The sequence below is a fragment of the Tympanuchus pallidicinctus genome, unplaced genomic scaffold (genome assembly GCF_026119805.1).
Source record: "Tympanuchus pallidicinctus isolate F22 unplaced genomic scaffold, pur_lepc_1.0 scaffold27, whole genome shotgun sequence".
Lineage (NCBI taxonomy): Eukaryota > Metazoa > Chordata > Aves > Galliformes > Phasianidae > Tympanuchus > Tympanuchus pallidicinctus.
In genome coordinates, this window is record NW_026294744.1 from 3,799,852 (window position 1) to 3,816,993 (window position 17,142).

A 17,142-nucleotide genomic window follows, 5' to 3' on the forward strand; every position below is an offset into this window, starting at 1 on the left:
ATTTTTGGGGCAGGATGCCTCAAGATCTTCCCTTTTGGTAGTGTGCATTATTTAGAAGGCATTTTCAAAAGTGCTTCATTGACTTGGACGTTGAAGAGCATTTTCTGAAAATGGACTGAAGCCTTCTAAACTGTGTAGCTGTCATGTAGTCCAGTACAATGTGTTGAAAAAGGACTGTTTTGCTAACAGAACTATTCTGCTGGCTTGTCCAGTGCTACTTGAGCATAGGTAGTACTCAGGATAGATGTGTCCTGAGGCATCCGTGAATATGTACTCATATTGTCTCATTTTTCCAAAATATTACTGCTTAAAATGCAGTCTGTGAAGATGTTGAGAAATGAGCCTGGAAAGATGCTGAAAAATAAGCTGAAAAACGAAAAATAAATGTACTAAAGTGAAAACATATGGTAGGTGCAAGTTACATGCACACTTTATAACAAATTCTGAAAATATACTTGAAGAATGGGAACTGCAAATGTTTCTGGTCTGGATGGCACATACCTTAGTATGATCACTTGTATGTGCTCCATGATATTTGCCAGGTCTAAAAGTTCAGTTATGCTAGTGAACTTTCATTAATCGATCAGGAACTTGAGTGTAATAATGAGCAGGAGGGCTGACTGTGTCAATTCATCCTTTAAATTGTGTTCAATAGTTTCACATGAGGAATGCTTGAACTGGCTGTAGCAATTAAAGTGCAGAGCCTGAATCTGTGTAGGCCATTCAAAGCAGACATGAGCTTCAAAGATTCACAGACAATCAATTAGCACTATTTTCTGCTTTTCAGTATGACTTAGTTTCCACTTAGCAGCAGCTGGTGGCACTGCACAGGACTGAAATGAAAAGTGCCAAAATTCCACTTGTGTGGTGCTTCTGGCACAAATCAGATTAGGAATTACTGCAATATTTCCAAATCCACGTGCCAGACCAGAGAGGTTGGGATAAGTCTGTGTAATTATAGGAACACAACCTCCAACCTTTCCTCATTTACTTAGCGCCTTGCCTGCCACACTGCAGCATTCAGCAAAAGCTATGAATCGCCTCTATCTGATTCTAATGTGTCTTTCTGCTTTTCTTCAGAGCTTTGTCATCTGTGGTGGCTTTAGGAGCTAATATCATCTGCAACAAAATCCCAGGCTTGGCCCCTCGGCAGCGAGCAATCTGCCAGAGCCGCCCTGATGCCATCATTGTGATCGGAGAAGGGGCACAAATGGGAATCAATGAGTGCCAGTACCAGTTTCGGTATGGGAGGTGGAACTGCTCTGCGCTGGGAGAGAAAACAGTTTTTGGACAAGAGCTTCGAGTAGGTAAGGGAGTCTCTAATACAGTGCTAAAGCAGTGTACTGGGGCTATTTTTTATCTTTCTCACTATGGTCCTGCAAAAGCTTATCCCCCTCTTGTATTTGCCTGCTGGAGTTCAGCAGTGAAGCTCCCAGAACAAGAGTTGTCTGTATTTTTTCACTGATTGAACAGTAATTTGCAAGAGGCAAAAAAATCCCTAGTGGACTCTAGATGACGTCATTCACATCTGTGCAACTTCGTACCCAGCAATGACCCAGATCCCTGCTCAGACATCCAAGGACATAGTCATCACACCCTGTGAAAAAATTATTTCCAATTTTTGTCCTGTTAAAGGTTGCCATGATAACTGCAGTGTATGATATAGCCAATCAAAAGGGAACTAAAATGAGCTGCATATAACACCTCCTCACAGATTAAGCAGAAGGAAAGTCCCAGTTAACTCATGGAAGTATAGCTCATATAACACAGGCCTTCCAATGTAAAGCAATGATACATACCCATTTTAGAGTTGCTATCATATTTTAAAGAAAATACTGCAAATGATTTGAGGCAGGAAACTTATTCAAAGAAAATAATATAGGATCTTGGCCTGACAAACCACTATCTGGCAGAAGCTAAATGATCACTTTCCATTTATCCTATGTCTGATATTATTTCATAGGAAGGAATATGCATATATTTTTTTCCCACCACTGAGATCATTGTTTTCCTCATCATCCAGCTCATTATATTAACCCTCTTCCTGTCCTTACCTCCTTCCCCCAAGGGCTACCCTCTTATCATGCTGATGGTGCTAAGTGTTGGGTAATGTTTTCCGGTGTGTGCGGCTCTCATGAGGGTGCTCAGAGTGAAAGTATCCAGCTTACCTTTGGGACTGTATCACATTACTGTTGTGTCACATTCTTCTCTGGGTGACACTTTTTTCTTTAAAACTCTCTTTAAAACTTCTCTTTAAAACTGCATGAAAAAATGGCATAACGTTTCATCTCATCTGTGCAAGGAGGAAAGAACTCACATGGTCCTCCTCAGAGCCATAGATCATGACTCTGTTTTTTTTTTTTCCTTAGCATGCCTATGAAATGAATGCCAAAAGCTGAGATAGACTTAAGTCAATGATAAAACTGAGTATTTTTTTTTCAAAGAGAATGCAAGTATGGGAAATTGACTGAGGTATGGGTTTTGAAGGGCATGGTGGCAGGGTTATACAGATTTGAAATTAAATAAATACATTGACATAATGGGAACTGACTCACATCATCAGAGAATCACCATATTCTATGATCTTTACTCCATGTAGAAAATACGCCTTGATTAACTTTATTTTCTTAAGGAAACTGTAAGTGGAAGACATTAAACATTCTCAAGGTACAGTGTACAAGAAACAACGTCATATTTGACATTTGCCTTCAATTTTAAATATATCAGAACAGCATCTAGTCACTTGTACTGACTATCAGAGACCTAGGTCTGGTCTTCCTTAGTTGGTCTTATGCTTATTTGTCAGAAGTTGATGTCAACAATGATGTTGCTAGAAAATATACAGATGCCATGCATACTATTGTTCTTTATGTTCATTTATCCTGATCTGCAAAATTCTGCAGGAAGAAAAGTCCTCTTAATGTCTGTAAGATCATTTATGTTTTTGGAAAGAGACACGCTGGAGTGTTGTACCAGAGTCTGTGTCATTGTTAAATTTTCAGTTAAAAAGGTTTTCACAACTTCTGCTCTCCTCTTCAAACTGAGTATCTCATGATATCTCACCGGCACCCTCCTTGTATTCATAACTAATAATTTTCACCACTGAGAAAAACTGTGCAAGTGAGCACAGTGAAATACCTAAAGTAGACAACAAATTGTGCTTGTGCTTTCTTTCTGAAATAAGAGCTATAGCAAATAGAAACTGGCATCAAGATGGACTAGCAATCAGGGTATCAACTACACAAAGTTTGAAAAAACAGGGTTTTCTTGAGCCCTATACAGGTCATTTTGCCAAAATGTTCACCAGATTCTTGACCTCTTCACCGAACTTGGGTGGTTTCTTGCAGCTCTGAAATGACTGATGTGGAATTTGGTGGATTCTTTTATGGCTTAACCCAAACACAGACAAAACTTGGCAGTTGCAGCAGAGTTCTGATTTGACATTTGTTGAGTGTGAAACCACACAAACTGTAACGGATGGAGAAGGTTTACATGACCCCTGCCACCTGAGCCAGATGAGTTCCATACAGGTCTATAAAGAGTCCCATAATCCATGTGTCTTTATTTGTTTTATTAGGGAATAGCATCCGGAGACAATGTGGTCATTATCTAGGGAAAGGACAGGATTTAGGAAGTGGTGTTATTACACTAGCAAGGAGTAAAAAGAAAAATAAGAAAAATAATTAAAAAAAAATACTCAGAAGGTTCGAAAGACTTGTAAGCATAAATATCTGCAGGTGTAATAAAACACATCTGTATCTGACACATACACAAACACTAAACCAGATATTTGATTCTGGCTTAGATAAACTGAAGTGAGGGTTAGGACTAAAAAGTATAGGCATATTATCCACCTGACCCCAAAAGAAATCTCATCTAGCTCCACTGCAGGACCACTTAAGGACAAGAAAAATCAAGACAAATTATTCAAGTCATAGGAAGGAAGGGGAAAGTAAACTATGACAGCAGGATCTGAATTGCTTTAAGGCATCTTTAGCTTACAACCCAGGCCGCTCATGCAGCACGGCCCAGACCATAATTTGGCCATTCCTTGCCCTGTGCTACCATGGTGAATGGCTATTGAACAGCCTGGCCCAGCCCTAGGCACACATCCATCACTCAGCAACAGCCGAACATTGGTGTGAGATTGGCACTATATGGGCTGAAACTAGGGCATGGGAAGGGAGCAGTGCAGCGCTAACTCGAATTATGGCAAATAATTCTATACATTTTTATACATTGGATAAAGACAGTCCTGTGAACAGCAAAAAATGCACAGCCTTGCTTTCTGTTTTGATAAAGGAATTTGAGAACCACTTCAAAGTTGTTGAAAAAGTCATCAATTTTTTGGTATATTCACAATTCCATTTTCAGTTGACATAAATAAATAACCTGCAGATTTTCAAATGGAATGTATATAGTTGCAATCAGATAAGAAGAAAAAATTGATCATGTCTCCTGATCAGACTTTTATAAGCCTCTTTTTGGCAGTATGTACATTTGTAACAATTGTTTTCAAGGGTAAAAGAGAGAAAGAGTAAAATTGTATCAAAAATCTCTGATGAACACTTTGAGAACTCACTAAGAATTGCAGATACTTCCATTGAAACAGACTGATGCATTGGTTTCACAAAAACAAGGCCAAATATCCCACTAGTTTTGTTTTTGTTTCTCTCCTTTCTAATGTTTTAATAAAAATATAAAAGATTAAAATAAGTTTTGTTACTTTTATGCATTTATATATACTTATATAATATTATATAGTTTATGAGAGCTGCTCTGAATATGCTGATCCCAATATCAGAGGCAGATGGTGGTGGGATGGCAATAGAGGCTGAAACTTCCCACCAATATTCCATTACATGTTGTTGCCATGTGACAGATGGCAGCAGAGGGGCAGTCTGACAGAACGGTGCCTGACATGGAAGCATATATGAAGCAAAGGTATGTTACTGAACTCTTCCATGCAGAAAAAAAATGGCAGCCACTGACATTCATTGATTGCTTTCTGAATGTTTGTGAAGATTGAACAGTGGATGTGAGCACAGTGAGGTGACAGGGGTTACATTTCAGCAGTGGTGGTGATAATAGTGGGTCAATTCTGCTTGTGCAGATTTTGAGGAGTGTGGCATGCAGACTCTCTTGTTCATTGCTGATGAAAATACATAACAAATGGTGCAGACTATGATGAAAAATAGTATTTTGTAGCTGAGAATGTGCTCTATTAAATAGTGTTATTGTAATCATTATAAGTGTTGTAGTTTCCATGGAAATAAATATCAGGCATTACTTTCAGCGTGACCTACATATATGTGGCTCAAGACAATTCCTCTTCACTCCGTGCTGCTAGGCAACCCAAAAAGGTTGTATACCCATGACCTCTGTAACACATGGGTGTTTCTGTTAAAAACAATCTAAATATTTTGTTCAGAGGACAGAATAATGACTGTAGCAACTAAGTTATGCATGGGGCACTTGTACTTATATGGAAGGTTTACAGTAGGCAGACATAAAAAGTGACAGGAGTATCCAAATCAGTAGCGTGAACAAAAGATGTGGCATGGGGTTAATAAATGAAGCATTGTGTATAGATTTTTTGTTTGTTTGTTTGCTTGTTTGTTTACTTATAGCTGGGAACTTTTACAAGCATGCTACTCCCGAAGAAAGTTGTTGCTACTACACTCAGTTTTACTCATCAAGTCCTTGTATATACTTATAGCTGTCACCTTTCTGCAGTCAACCCTAGTTTTCATGCCTGCTCCTCACATTAACTCATCTTTTGCACTCTCCATTCATTCTTTTTATTATAAACCTTGAGATTATCTCTTTCACAAATAGATTCACAAACTAATTGGTTCACAATATATAAATTAGTACTATAAATTTGATAATCATTATTGAAAGATAATTGTTCTAACTTGTTGAAGATAAGGAACCTGGTTTGGAAGCATTTAGTCTCTGGTCCTAAGACCGTGGAGTTATCTTAACTGCCCTAAATGATGCCTGAAGCTATCTATCACATAGGTATCTCTAAAACTTACAGATTATTAATAAGAGTCAGAAGCAAATAACTCCAAGGAAATAAGTAGCCAGTACAGTCTCTGAAGTAGTGGATGAGAATATGAGAAGCGAAACTTGCTTTCCTTTGAAATAGTATTGTTCCAGCTAATTATTGATCATTTCCACTGGAATTTTCTGAACTGAAGTGCTCATTAAAAAACTGTTGTTATAAGTGTTTAAACCAGGGCAAAAATGAGGCACAGAAGATACAAGTGCGTGTAGCTGTCAAGATGGCAAAAGTAATTTATAGATGCCTCCTCTGACAGACTCATGATATAGAAAAGGATCACAATGGAGTATTCATCTGGCTGTCTCACACACTGCAGAGTGTCTCAGAGAAAACCATAGAGATATGTATAAAGAAAAAATTAGTACATTAGTCTCTCTGAAAGACTCTCTTCTATTTATTTCAATGGAAATAACAACAGATACAAAGAGCACAATAACATTGTTTGATAGAGCATATCCCCAGGTACAAAACACTATTTTCCAATACAGTCATCACCATTAACTGCATATTCACCAGTGATGAACAAGAGCTCTTCATTTCACATCTGACAGCTGTGCACAGCCTTCCAAAATGTAGCCTGTCTTTCACTTTGCTGTCACTGCTGAAACACACTACTCACTGCCTCACTGTGCATATATCCACTTTTTGGTCTCCATAAACATTCAGAAAGCACTGATGAATGTCAGTGGCTGCCATTTTTTTTCTGCATGGAGGAATTCAATGACACACCTTTGTTTATATGCTTCCATGTCAGGCACCGTTCTGTCAGACTGCCCCTCTGCTGCCATCTGTCACATGGCAACAACATGTAATGGAATATTGGTGGGAAGTTTCAGCCTCTGCTGCAATCTTACCACCATCTGCCTCTGATACTGTGGGCCAACATAATAAAATAGCAGGCATTACTTTTGGAGCAGACCTTGTGTTTGAACTGCATATCTCATAGAGAAGAATCAACACATTTACTTATTTAAATATCTGATCTTTTTTTTTTTTTTTGGACCTACAAATTACTGATATATGGAAAGGATACTTCTAAGTGAGATTAAGCTGCTTGCTGTGAGAGATTTAAGAGAAGAACACATTTTCAGAAACTTCCATTCACTTTGTGCTTGCTTAAGTTTTACTTCACACTCTAGGCATAAAGTGGGCAGGATGGAAAAGAAAATGACCTTTTTAAAGACTGCTAAAATACGTGCGTGGATTTTCTTAACTCACAGGTGAAGAGTACCTTACAAGTTTTTTTGAGAAATAATGACAGAAAATAAAGTCAGTTGTCAATATTTGTATACAAGCATTCACTCATACACAAGCATACACATGCAAGTGTTAAATGCTGGGAAGACAGCATCATTTCAAAGAGAAGATGAGGAAAGAGAAAAGAACATCTTCTGAAAGAACGATACTCATTTAAAAAAAAGATATTCTTCACTACATATGCATTAGAAACTGGTAATAAATCCACACTGAATCCCAACATTTCAGCTGCAGACCTAAAAGAAAATGGCAGTTGAGCATGTAAGATATGTAAGTGATGGCATAATGGAGAAATTATTGACATTTTAATATCAGTAAATTATTCTTGGTTCAGGCCATATATAGGCTTTATTTAATTTGGATTCACATATGAATTCAGTCATTTTTATTCTGGGCTACAATGGTGGTTTAACTGAGGTGCCAAATGTTCATAAAACTTCCTAGTAAAATGGGAGGAGTAGAAAGGCTTATTATTCTCCAAAAATGGAAATTTACCCCCAGGCTGATACATTAATCTGGTACAGTAGTGTCTAGTATGAGTTGGCCAACTTGCAAAACTTTGCTTGCAGTATGAGCAGAAAACTTCCAGTACATGAGGACAGGCGGCATTCTTAGGAATGCTTTACAACCATACACATGTTTTAATACTATCAGCAAATCAGTAAAGGGAATCATAAATGAATCTGGATAGTTTGCTTTAAGTAAGTATCTCTATCTCTCTATTATCCTTTCCTTCCTCCCACCATTTTTTTCTCAGTTACTTTTTGTCTTCATTTTCCAATTTTTAATCGATACATTGTTAGTTAATGCTCAGCAATATTCATACATCAGGTTGACTGTATGACTGTATGTTTATTATTCTAACATCTGTATATTTATTATGGGAAAATCTATCTTTACTGACTTGTGTTATATCCAATAAAAACAATATGGGGGAAAGAAAGGAATCGTGCAGCTGGAAACAATTTGAAAGGGGAAAATGAGCTGGAATTAGATTATTTTAAATGTGATACAGAGAAGAGTGTGCACTTCACCAGCGGAAAGGCAGAAATTATCTTTGTTGTAGCAGTAGGTGCTATGATTGGTTTAGGTTTATCAGTTACTGTCAACCACAGTCGCATGGTAGTTTGTGGATCTAACATGGAAAAAACTTTGTTTATTTTGTTGTTGTCATACAGGATGATTCATAAAAACAAAGTCTTTTTAGCATTCAGACAACTGATCAGAAAGAAACTTGCTGGTAATTTGAACTGGAAGTCTGCCTTGATGCAAGGATTTGATGAAAGCCATTTCAATGTGAGAGGTGGCTTCTTGCAAGATGGCACTGTCTTCCAATGTATAGTGCAGAGGCTATCTGGGATGTCAACAAAAAGATACACATGACGTATTTCATCAGCCAACACTATGTGCATCTTATATAAACTGCATAAGACCAAAACACATTGGATCTTTATTGCTCACACGAGTACCTTGGAGTGAGTGCCAATGTCCATTTTACAAATGTCATGTGGAGGCTTTGCATTTGCTACTGTGATTTAGTTAAACGAGTACATGCTACAAATAGCATGGCAAATTCAATGAGCTGTGGCTTATGAAACGATAGTTTTTAATAGAAGCACGGTGGCATATTACAAGATGTATAATCCTCAGTAATGTGAAGAGAGAGATTTCTCATTATTAGGCTGAATTAAAAAAAAAAACAAACAAAAACCATACATAGCAAAGTTACCATTCATACCAGTTGGGTAAACCAGTCAGGCAGACAGAGACATCTGGTAAAGAGAGTAAAGTACAAAATCTGAGGACCTTCTCAGTATGCTCATTTTGCTGGTAAGATTTACCAGAGTGCAAACACTCATTGCAAAGCCTTCTGTTAAATGGCTCAAATAAACAGTGCATTTCTTTTCACAACTGTTATGTTTCTGGAAGGAAAAACAACCTTAATAAACATAAGAGTATTTAATATATTTGTATGAATTTATTATATATATATTATCACAGAAGTATTTCAGCTTTGTTAGTGACTATCCCACAAGTTTCCTTACAAAGACAGAAAGGCCGTGCTGGCACAAAATCAGGCTATTTTTCCTAAAGACCCTCATGCTTACATTAGTTGTCCTATAGGCTGTGATCTAAGTACAATAAGGCATGCAGGCTGCCTTAGGACAGTTTTTACAGGACAATTCCATTTGAAGATAAACTACAAAGTAGAAAAAAGCTGTGAAAATCTAGTTGCTGCAAGGTAAAGTGAGAAGACTATTCCAGTTTGCATTATCATCACTGAAAAAAATTAAAGAGTAGATTCAGACAGTTCATATTTTCTGACTTTAGAAGAGTGGATAAGATTTTTACTATCACAAGCAGAAAAGCAATACGGTAACCCAAACCAGAATAAGAAAATAAACCTTCCAGCTGGCAGCTGCTGATTCTGGGAAGGTTTAGTAAAAAAGTTATGAAACAACTACTGTGCTAAGAATTGATAATATTCTAGCTGAGGAGACAAGCTCTCTTGAGAGCAGTAGGTTCAGATTTTTCTTAATTTCAGTAGGTTTCTGTCTGGAGGTTTTTAGAAAAAATGAAAAGTCATTTCTCTTATAAGGAAGTACTGTGTTAAAGAAACATTTTAAGAGATGGAGGATTCCTATCTGAGTGAATCTGTTCAAAAATTTGTGGCTGATAATTTCTCTGAGCTTTAAATATTTCTTTCTATGCCAGAACCTCACAATGATTCAGAAAGAATTAATGTTTTCAAAACAGACTGCAAATCACAGATCAAAAGATAAATGTGAATGGATAGTACCATTTGTAAATTATGTGTTGATAGTAACAAATATTGACTTATATTCTCTACTTCCATGCCTTTTTGTAAGGTACAACTGTCCAGTTGAAGAGTAGCAGATTAAAAAGTTATCATTATCATTCAAATATTTGTGTCTCTGAAAGAACTCTTGCAAACATAGCACTAATATATTAATACATTTATTTCATGAACTTTACATGGCTTGCAGCTGGATGAAAAATGGTAGATGCTGACCTGAGTGAGATCTGGAATTTCCATCCTGAGGGGAGTGCTAACTCCTTAAACTTTTGTTTTATTGCATTTTACCTATAAAAACGAAGTTTTCCTTGGAACAGATGTTGTTCTGTAGAGAGTTTCGAACTAAAATATGCTGATATACCTGACTCTGACCAACTTCATTTTGGTCTATTAGTGTATTGCCTTTTAAATTAGTTAAGGATGAATGTCCTTTGATGTAAACTGATGCAGGGACCTGCAAATGTGGAAATCCAAATCTCTGCATCTCATGTGCTTTGTTCTTGCCTAGTTCCATATGCATCCTAAGTTACATGGCTCTATGAGACACCATGCAGCTTGGTTAAAGACACTGCATAGCACAACACACTGCCTTCCTGTGACCTTAGACCTCAGGTTACAAAAGGGCCATTGTGTTCTCAAAAAACAACAGGTTGATATGGGGAAACAATTTCATACTTTGTTTCAGTTGTCCAACATCAAATGGATTTTAAAAAATTAAATAGAATAACTTCTTGTAAATGCCAGTGTGGAAAACAACATTTATTTTTGAAATAGATGGCTAGTCAGGGTTTTTGGCATTTTGTGATCTAGTAAATCTGGCTATCTGCAGAAGCAAAACCTGGTGTTATGTGTAATGTGGCTTTATGAATAGAGTGTATAACAACCTATAACTCTGACCATGTTGTGCTCAGCATTGGCCAGAACAAAATCCTCATTTACAGTTGCTTTTTAACTTTGCTTTCAGCTACTCAGGATAAAATTTTCCATGTTACTGGTCTGCCTTGGGATGAGTGAGTCAGAGGTTCCATGGAAAAGATAGTAGGGAAATTCTAGGCTGTTATTTAATTATAAGCTGTACCGTAATTTGGACACGACAGGGCTAAATTTGAACAGCATTAAGAGTGGCATTTCCTTACTTCCAAGTGCCTTGCTTGAAACATCCGTGTTCCTTTACTGTCATTTTTTTCATATCACTTTGTAATAAATTTTGTGGACTACAAATGATACATAGCATGCTGACTGAATAAGAAACTTTTAGCTTTCCAGTCCTATTGATCAGTGACTTTCAATGCAATGCTCACCTTAAACAGGAAGGCAAATAACATTTAAAATTACCCACTGTCTGCTGCTGGGCCGAGCCCAATATCATGGAGAGCAAATTCTGGTCAGTAGCATTTTTGCTTCTACTTTCACAAGAGCCAGGATTTTACATCCAGTCAAAAGACTCCTGCCTTTTAAGTACAAGCAGAAGTTTAAATTGGAGCTGAGTTTTGCATCAGGGACTTTACTAAAACCTAATTCAATAAAGAGAAATCAACTGTGCAGTATTTGAATATTTAGGTACAGAACAACTTTACAAACTAGCATGTGCTGCCAAATCTTCCACTTTCTTACCACGTGGTAAGAGATTCTTTCATGTAAAATGAAAGTCAGCACAGAAGAGTAGCTGACCCAAACCTGTCAGTAGCTGATGCTGTAATAACTTGGGCTTCTAATGACTATGAAGATCCCTGCATTTCACTAGTGTGGTTAACTATGTTGTCAAAATCTCTTCCCTAAAATTACATATGATAGGTTTGGTCCATCTAGCTCAACCTCTACATCAAGCAGGACAGATTAAATGTAACATTAGATTTCAGAGTTGCATGTAGCAGCATCTATCCCTTTCCTGCCCTTTTGCTTGGGATGCATTCTGGCTAGTAAACCATCTGTTTCTAAATTGAAAATCTTGGAACAAACAGAGAGGCATGTACAAAAATTACAAAAGACATATTTGTTGATCTGTACATTTTGGTATGCAATTGAATGTTTCAGCATTCATGCTCAGATCACCATTCCATGCAGTTTACTGTCCCGCCTCCAGTCATGAACAATTTCTTTGTCTAATAAAGTGACTGGCATATTCAAAAATATTATGACTGACAATATCTTATTTTCTTATTGTGAAAATTTCCTTCCTGAGTATCATGCATGACTCTTTAGCATTGGATTAAATTACCCGTGACTAGTTTATTTCTTACTAATGTATTGTATGTCAATAATTATGAAACAGAATATTATTGTTAATGATATGAGATTAAAATGAAAGCAAGCATGCAAGCAAACATACAAGAGGACAGTTTTATGTATTATTGTTGGGAGATCTGAAAAAACAGAATCTAGCAGAACTGTACTAAGGTTCAAGTTAGCCAAGAACTTGTGTCATTGTCTACTTGTCTAATATACACTTAACTTTAAACTCAATGTTTTAAGTCCTATTTGAGTATAATAGGGTTTGAAAGTGCTTCACTTTAAATGCATGCCTAAGTTCTGTGTAAAGTATGGAAGTCATAGTGAAAGCCAGCATGTAGGATCAAGCTGAGGATGGGTCTTTCAGTTAGCAAAAAGTGTAACACTTTTTCAGTTTTTATTCAGTTTGTTCTTAGGATTTAAATAATTCTAGGTGAAGACTTACAGTCACAGAATCACAGAATCACAGAATGGCCAGGATTGGAAGGGACCTCAATGATCATGAATCTCCAACCCCCCTGCCACATGCAGGGCCACCAACCTCCCCATTTAATACTACACCAGGCTGCCCAGCCTCCCATCCAACCTGGCTTTAAACATCTGTACACAACTGTAGTCTGTCAGTCTCTCTAGTACAGAGATTCAGCCTCAGATTTCTGGTACTGGCAAAGAAAAATGATTCCTAGGAATTAATCAACATTGGTGTAAAAAAAAAGGAGGCTTGAATGGATGAGGAGTTTATAAGGAGGCCACTCTCATCCCAGAAAGAAAACTAATGTACTGGCTTGTATCTCCCGATTTAAGCTCAACAGACATGGGATGACTTTGATGACAACAGTTAAAGGCAATTGCTGTTGACAGATTACTGGAAAGCACTATTCAGGGTCATTATTTATTTTTACCAGTTTGCTCATTTCTTCATGCCAACATGGAAACTCGTTTTCTGTCTTCATCATGGGCATTGTGTCCAGTTTGGGGTTGTCCAGTTAAGAAAGACAGGGAACTTCCAGAGAGAGTCCAGCAGAGGGCCACAGAGATGATCAGGGGCCTGGAGCATTTCCTGTATGAGGAAAGGCTAAAGGACCTGGGGTTCAGTCTGGAGAAGACCAAAAGGAGACCTTATTAACACTTAGAAATATCTAAGGGGTGGAGTCCAGTGGATGGGGCCAGGCTCTTTTCAGTTGGTGCCCAGGACAATAGGCACAAACTGGAATACAGGAAGTTACATCTGAACATGAGGAATATTTTCTTTACTTTGAGGATGACAGAGCACTGGAACAGGCTGCCCAGAGAGGTTGTGGATTCTCCTTCTCTGGAGATATTCAAAACCCTCCTGGACTCCTTCTTGTGCAACCTATTGCATGGAACCTGCTTTAGCAGAGTGGTTGGACTAGATGATCTCCCAAGGTCCTTTCTAATCCCTGTGACTATTTGATTTTGTGATCTACCCATTCTGTTCAAACAAGGTGTCCACTGACAGGGTTGAAGCAGCTTTGCAGTTTCTGAGGGGAATGACACAAGTGGTAGCCTTGGCATCTGTCTCTGTTGCTGAACTTTCAGGCTTCAGACAACAGAGGCAGAAAAATGGAGAGTCCCTTCCTCACTTCTTTCTTTTGGCCCAGACTCACACCTCATAGATCAGGCACTTGGATGAGATGTCTAAGATGAGAACCTAGTCAGCCTGTATTCCTTGTATGGTCAAAGAAGAGAGAGAAGCACTTCCAGAGGGTGATTTGGATCTCAGTTTGACTGCATGACTGTGTGGATGTCCCAGTTGACTGTCTTGGGAGTTTAGACTCCCTAATTAGGTATCAAGCCTCTTTATGTCTAATTTTGGTCTGTCTGTGTAATTTTGCCTTCTCTCTACATACATTTCTCAGGGAGCATGTGGTCCTCAATGAAAGTCATACCTGCTTGCCTGATAGACATGGAAACACGACCTTCATTTAAACTCCTGGTTATTATCGGTACTCATTTACCATTAATACCTGCAGAAGTTGTTTAAGTTGATGGCTTTCAGGCAGATACTGGCAGAAAAATGCTATAACCACAGGCTTATACTCCACCGCTATTTGGAAATTTAAGAACAAGTGTGAGTCCAAAATTACCACCAGATGGTGCACCTATTTAGCAAGTGACAAAGACATGTTCCACAAGAAAGGGTAGCCTCCAGCGACCCATCAAGTTTCTTCCCCTGCTGTTTATTCTCAGTTGTGATATGAACTGAACGTGTTTGAAACATGGACCTTCTGTTACATTTAATATGATGTATGTTTTCAATCTCTGCATGGGAGCCTTTCAACTGCTTCACTAGGGGCATGAGGAAGTGGGAAAAAGTGTAAAAAAAGATCTGTGAAGGTGCATAAAGGGTGAAGAAAAGGAAAAGGGATGAGTGGGGAGCAGGAAAAAATGGTAATGGTAAATGGCAATGAGCGGACTCCAAAATCAGAAATGATCAGCACAAGCCATCTGTGCACTTCTATTTTGTTAAGTGTGACTAGTTCTGATTATTAATGGTAAGTAGCTGGTAGAACAGTGAAGTCAGGGCATTTCTGAAGGACAGTCTTGATGCAGAAGTCAGTGTTTTGGAAAACTGCCAATGCCAGTATCCCATGAGAAAACACATGGAATATTTATTAACTGAGTAGCAAAAGTAGTGAACTTTACTAAACTGTGTTGCGTTTTTATTCTCTGACTACTTCTCATTCTGAAGCATTTGTGGTATTCCACACTCAAAAATTAGCAGAAATTGATAAGCATGTTTTCTGCCATATTTTTCTGAACATCACAAGAACATGTGATTCATCAACTTGATTCGCTCTAAATCATAGAATCATAGAATATACTGAGTTGGAAGGGACTCATAAGAATCACTGAGACCAACTTCTAAGAGGGAATGGTTTCAAGCTATGGCAGGGGAGATTCAGGCTGGACATGAGGAGGTATTACTTTTCAGAAAGGGTGGTCAGGCACTGGAATGGACTGCCCAGGGAGGTGGTGGAGTCACCGAGCCTGGGGGTGTTCAAGGAAAGGCTGGATGTTGTGTTGAGGGACATGGTTTAGTGGGAGCTGTTGGGAATAGGTGAACGGTTGGACTGGATGATCTTTTAGGTCTTTTCCAACCTTGGTGATTCTATGATTCTATGATTCTATTATTCTAAGATGGGAATGGGAAGACTATTTCCCATTCCCATCATCCCAGGGAGGAAAACCTGCAGTTCAGAGGGTCACAGCTTGCTATAAGCATTGGCAACAGATAGAGCCATGGGCTGAATCACATCAGTACACTATCGTGTGTAGGACATGAGTAGATTTCTCTTCCCATCCTACTTTTCCTCTTGCATTAATGAAAATTTTGAAGTTGTTTGTAGGTTACTGGCAATCCTCTTCCATAAACATTACAAAATTAACCTGAAAGAAAGTATTATGAGTCTGGTTTTATTATGCTTTAAAGGATTCCGTAATTATAATTTAGTAATGTATTCCCAGAAAATAATTAATTAGAATGGTTGTTCTTTTGATTACGATTTGACCAGAATGGAAATGTCTGAATAGAATATCCCCTCTGAGCAAAGAATGAAAACATTTAAATACTCTTTAATCAGATAAGTACTCATTCTGAAAGGATAAAATCTTTTTTCATTTTCTTTGCCCGAATTGAGAGGAAGACATCATCCAAAGAATCTCAATAAAATTCTTCTTCTATCATTTTTCACATACCCTGTGGCTCCTAGTGCAATGTGAGAACTATCATTTTATGGTTAAAGCAAGGACCAGGAGATAATGGATTTGGATGATCCTTCCAGTTGTGCCATATACTTTTCTTGTGACCTTGGGCAAGTCACTTCATACCTCGCTGTCTAGAAACTACAGATGACTAATTTCAGTGGGAAACTGAAAGGCTTAATTAATATGGGCTAACCTCACTGGGACATAAACATTTCTGAAGTATCCTGGGATCTTCAACCAGAAACAATTGCTCTTCAAGTCTTCTTATCCAAACAGGAAGCAAAGGACAGATACGTCAGTGGAGGGATTCATTTTTATAGAAAGCGAGTTCAGGTCTGAAACAGAGTCCTTACTGAAGAATCACAGTAGGCCTGGCATGATTTCTTAATCTGAACAAGAAGGAAGTATGGAAGCTTTAGGTAGTCGTCTACAAAGAGTCTGAAATCCAATTTCCCAAAGATAAAATATTGCTTAGTACTTACATGAAACATTATACAGAGAGGAAATGAATCTCACTGGACCAGTAACTGTTACTTATTATATGCTCACTGTATGTCTGCCCAAGACTCTTTTTTTCTAGCTACTGGTGCACAGTGACATCCTGACACTAGCAATGTGGCTTGAACACATTTTATCCCCTTTCTTTTTTTCCTTGTTTTCTCCTTTTTTTTTTAATTCCAGTAGTTGAGCAGTGCTGAAAGCAAATTCCCTTCTTTTGTTTGCTTTTTCCTTGTCCACTGATCAACCATGTTTCTTTTTTACAGACACTACAGTATAAACAGAAGCTCTCAGCAGGAGTGTTAGCTAGGATTTCCCTGTCCTCTTACACAACCAAAGTTTCTGCAGGACTGCTTTATTGTTTTCTTTCAGGGATTACCAGCAATATTCCACATACTACTGACACAATGAGGCATAAGCTTCATTCAGAGAACACAAGATGTGATTTCTAAAGAATTCTAGACTACAGTGCAACTGAGGATGGCCATGGAAAGCCTGAAAGGCAGCAGTCTACCCTGAAATCTGAGAGGTAGAAAGGCTT

At 38.0% G+C, this 17,142-nt stretch overlaps 1 protein-coding gene across 1 annotated transcript in view; it reads left to right on the top strand.

Annotated features, from left to right (window-relative positions):
* Positions 1–17,142, top strand: part of WNT7B (Wnt family member 7B) — an 87,655-nt gene that overhangs the window by 43,491 nt on the left and 27,022 nt on the right. Inside the window, exon 2 of the mRNA XM_052690512.1 lies at positions 1,081–1,307. Within this exon, the coding sequence (XP_052546472.1) occupies positions 1,081–1,307 (227 nt within the window). The remainder of the gene's footprint in view (positions 1–1,080; positions 1,308–17,142) is intronic.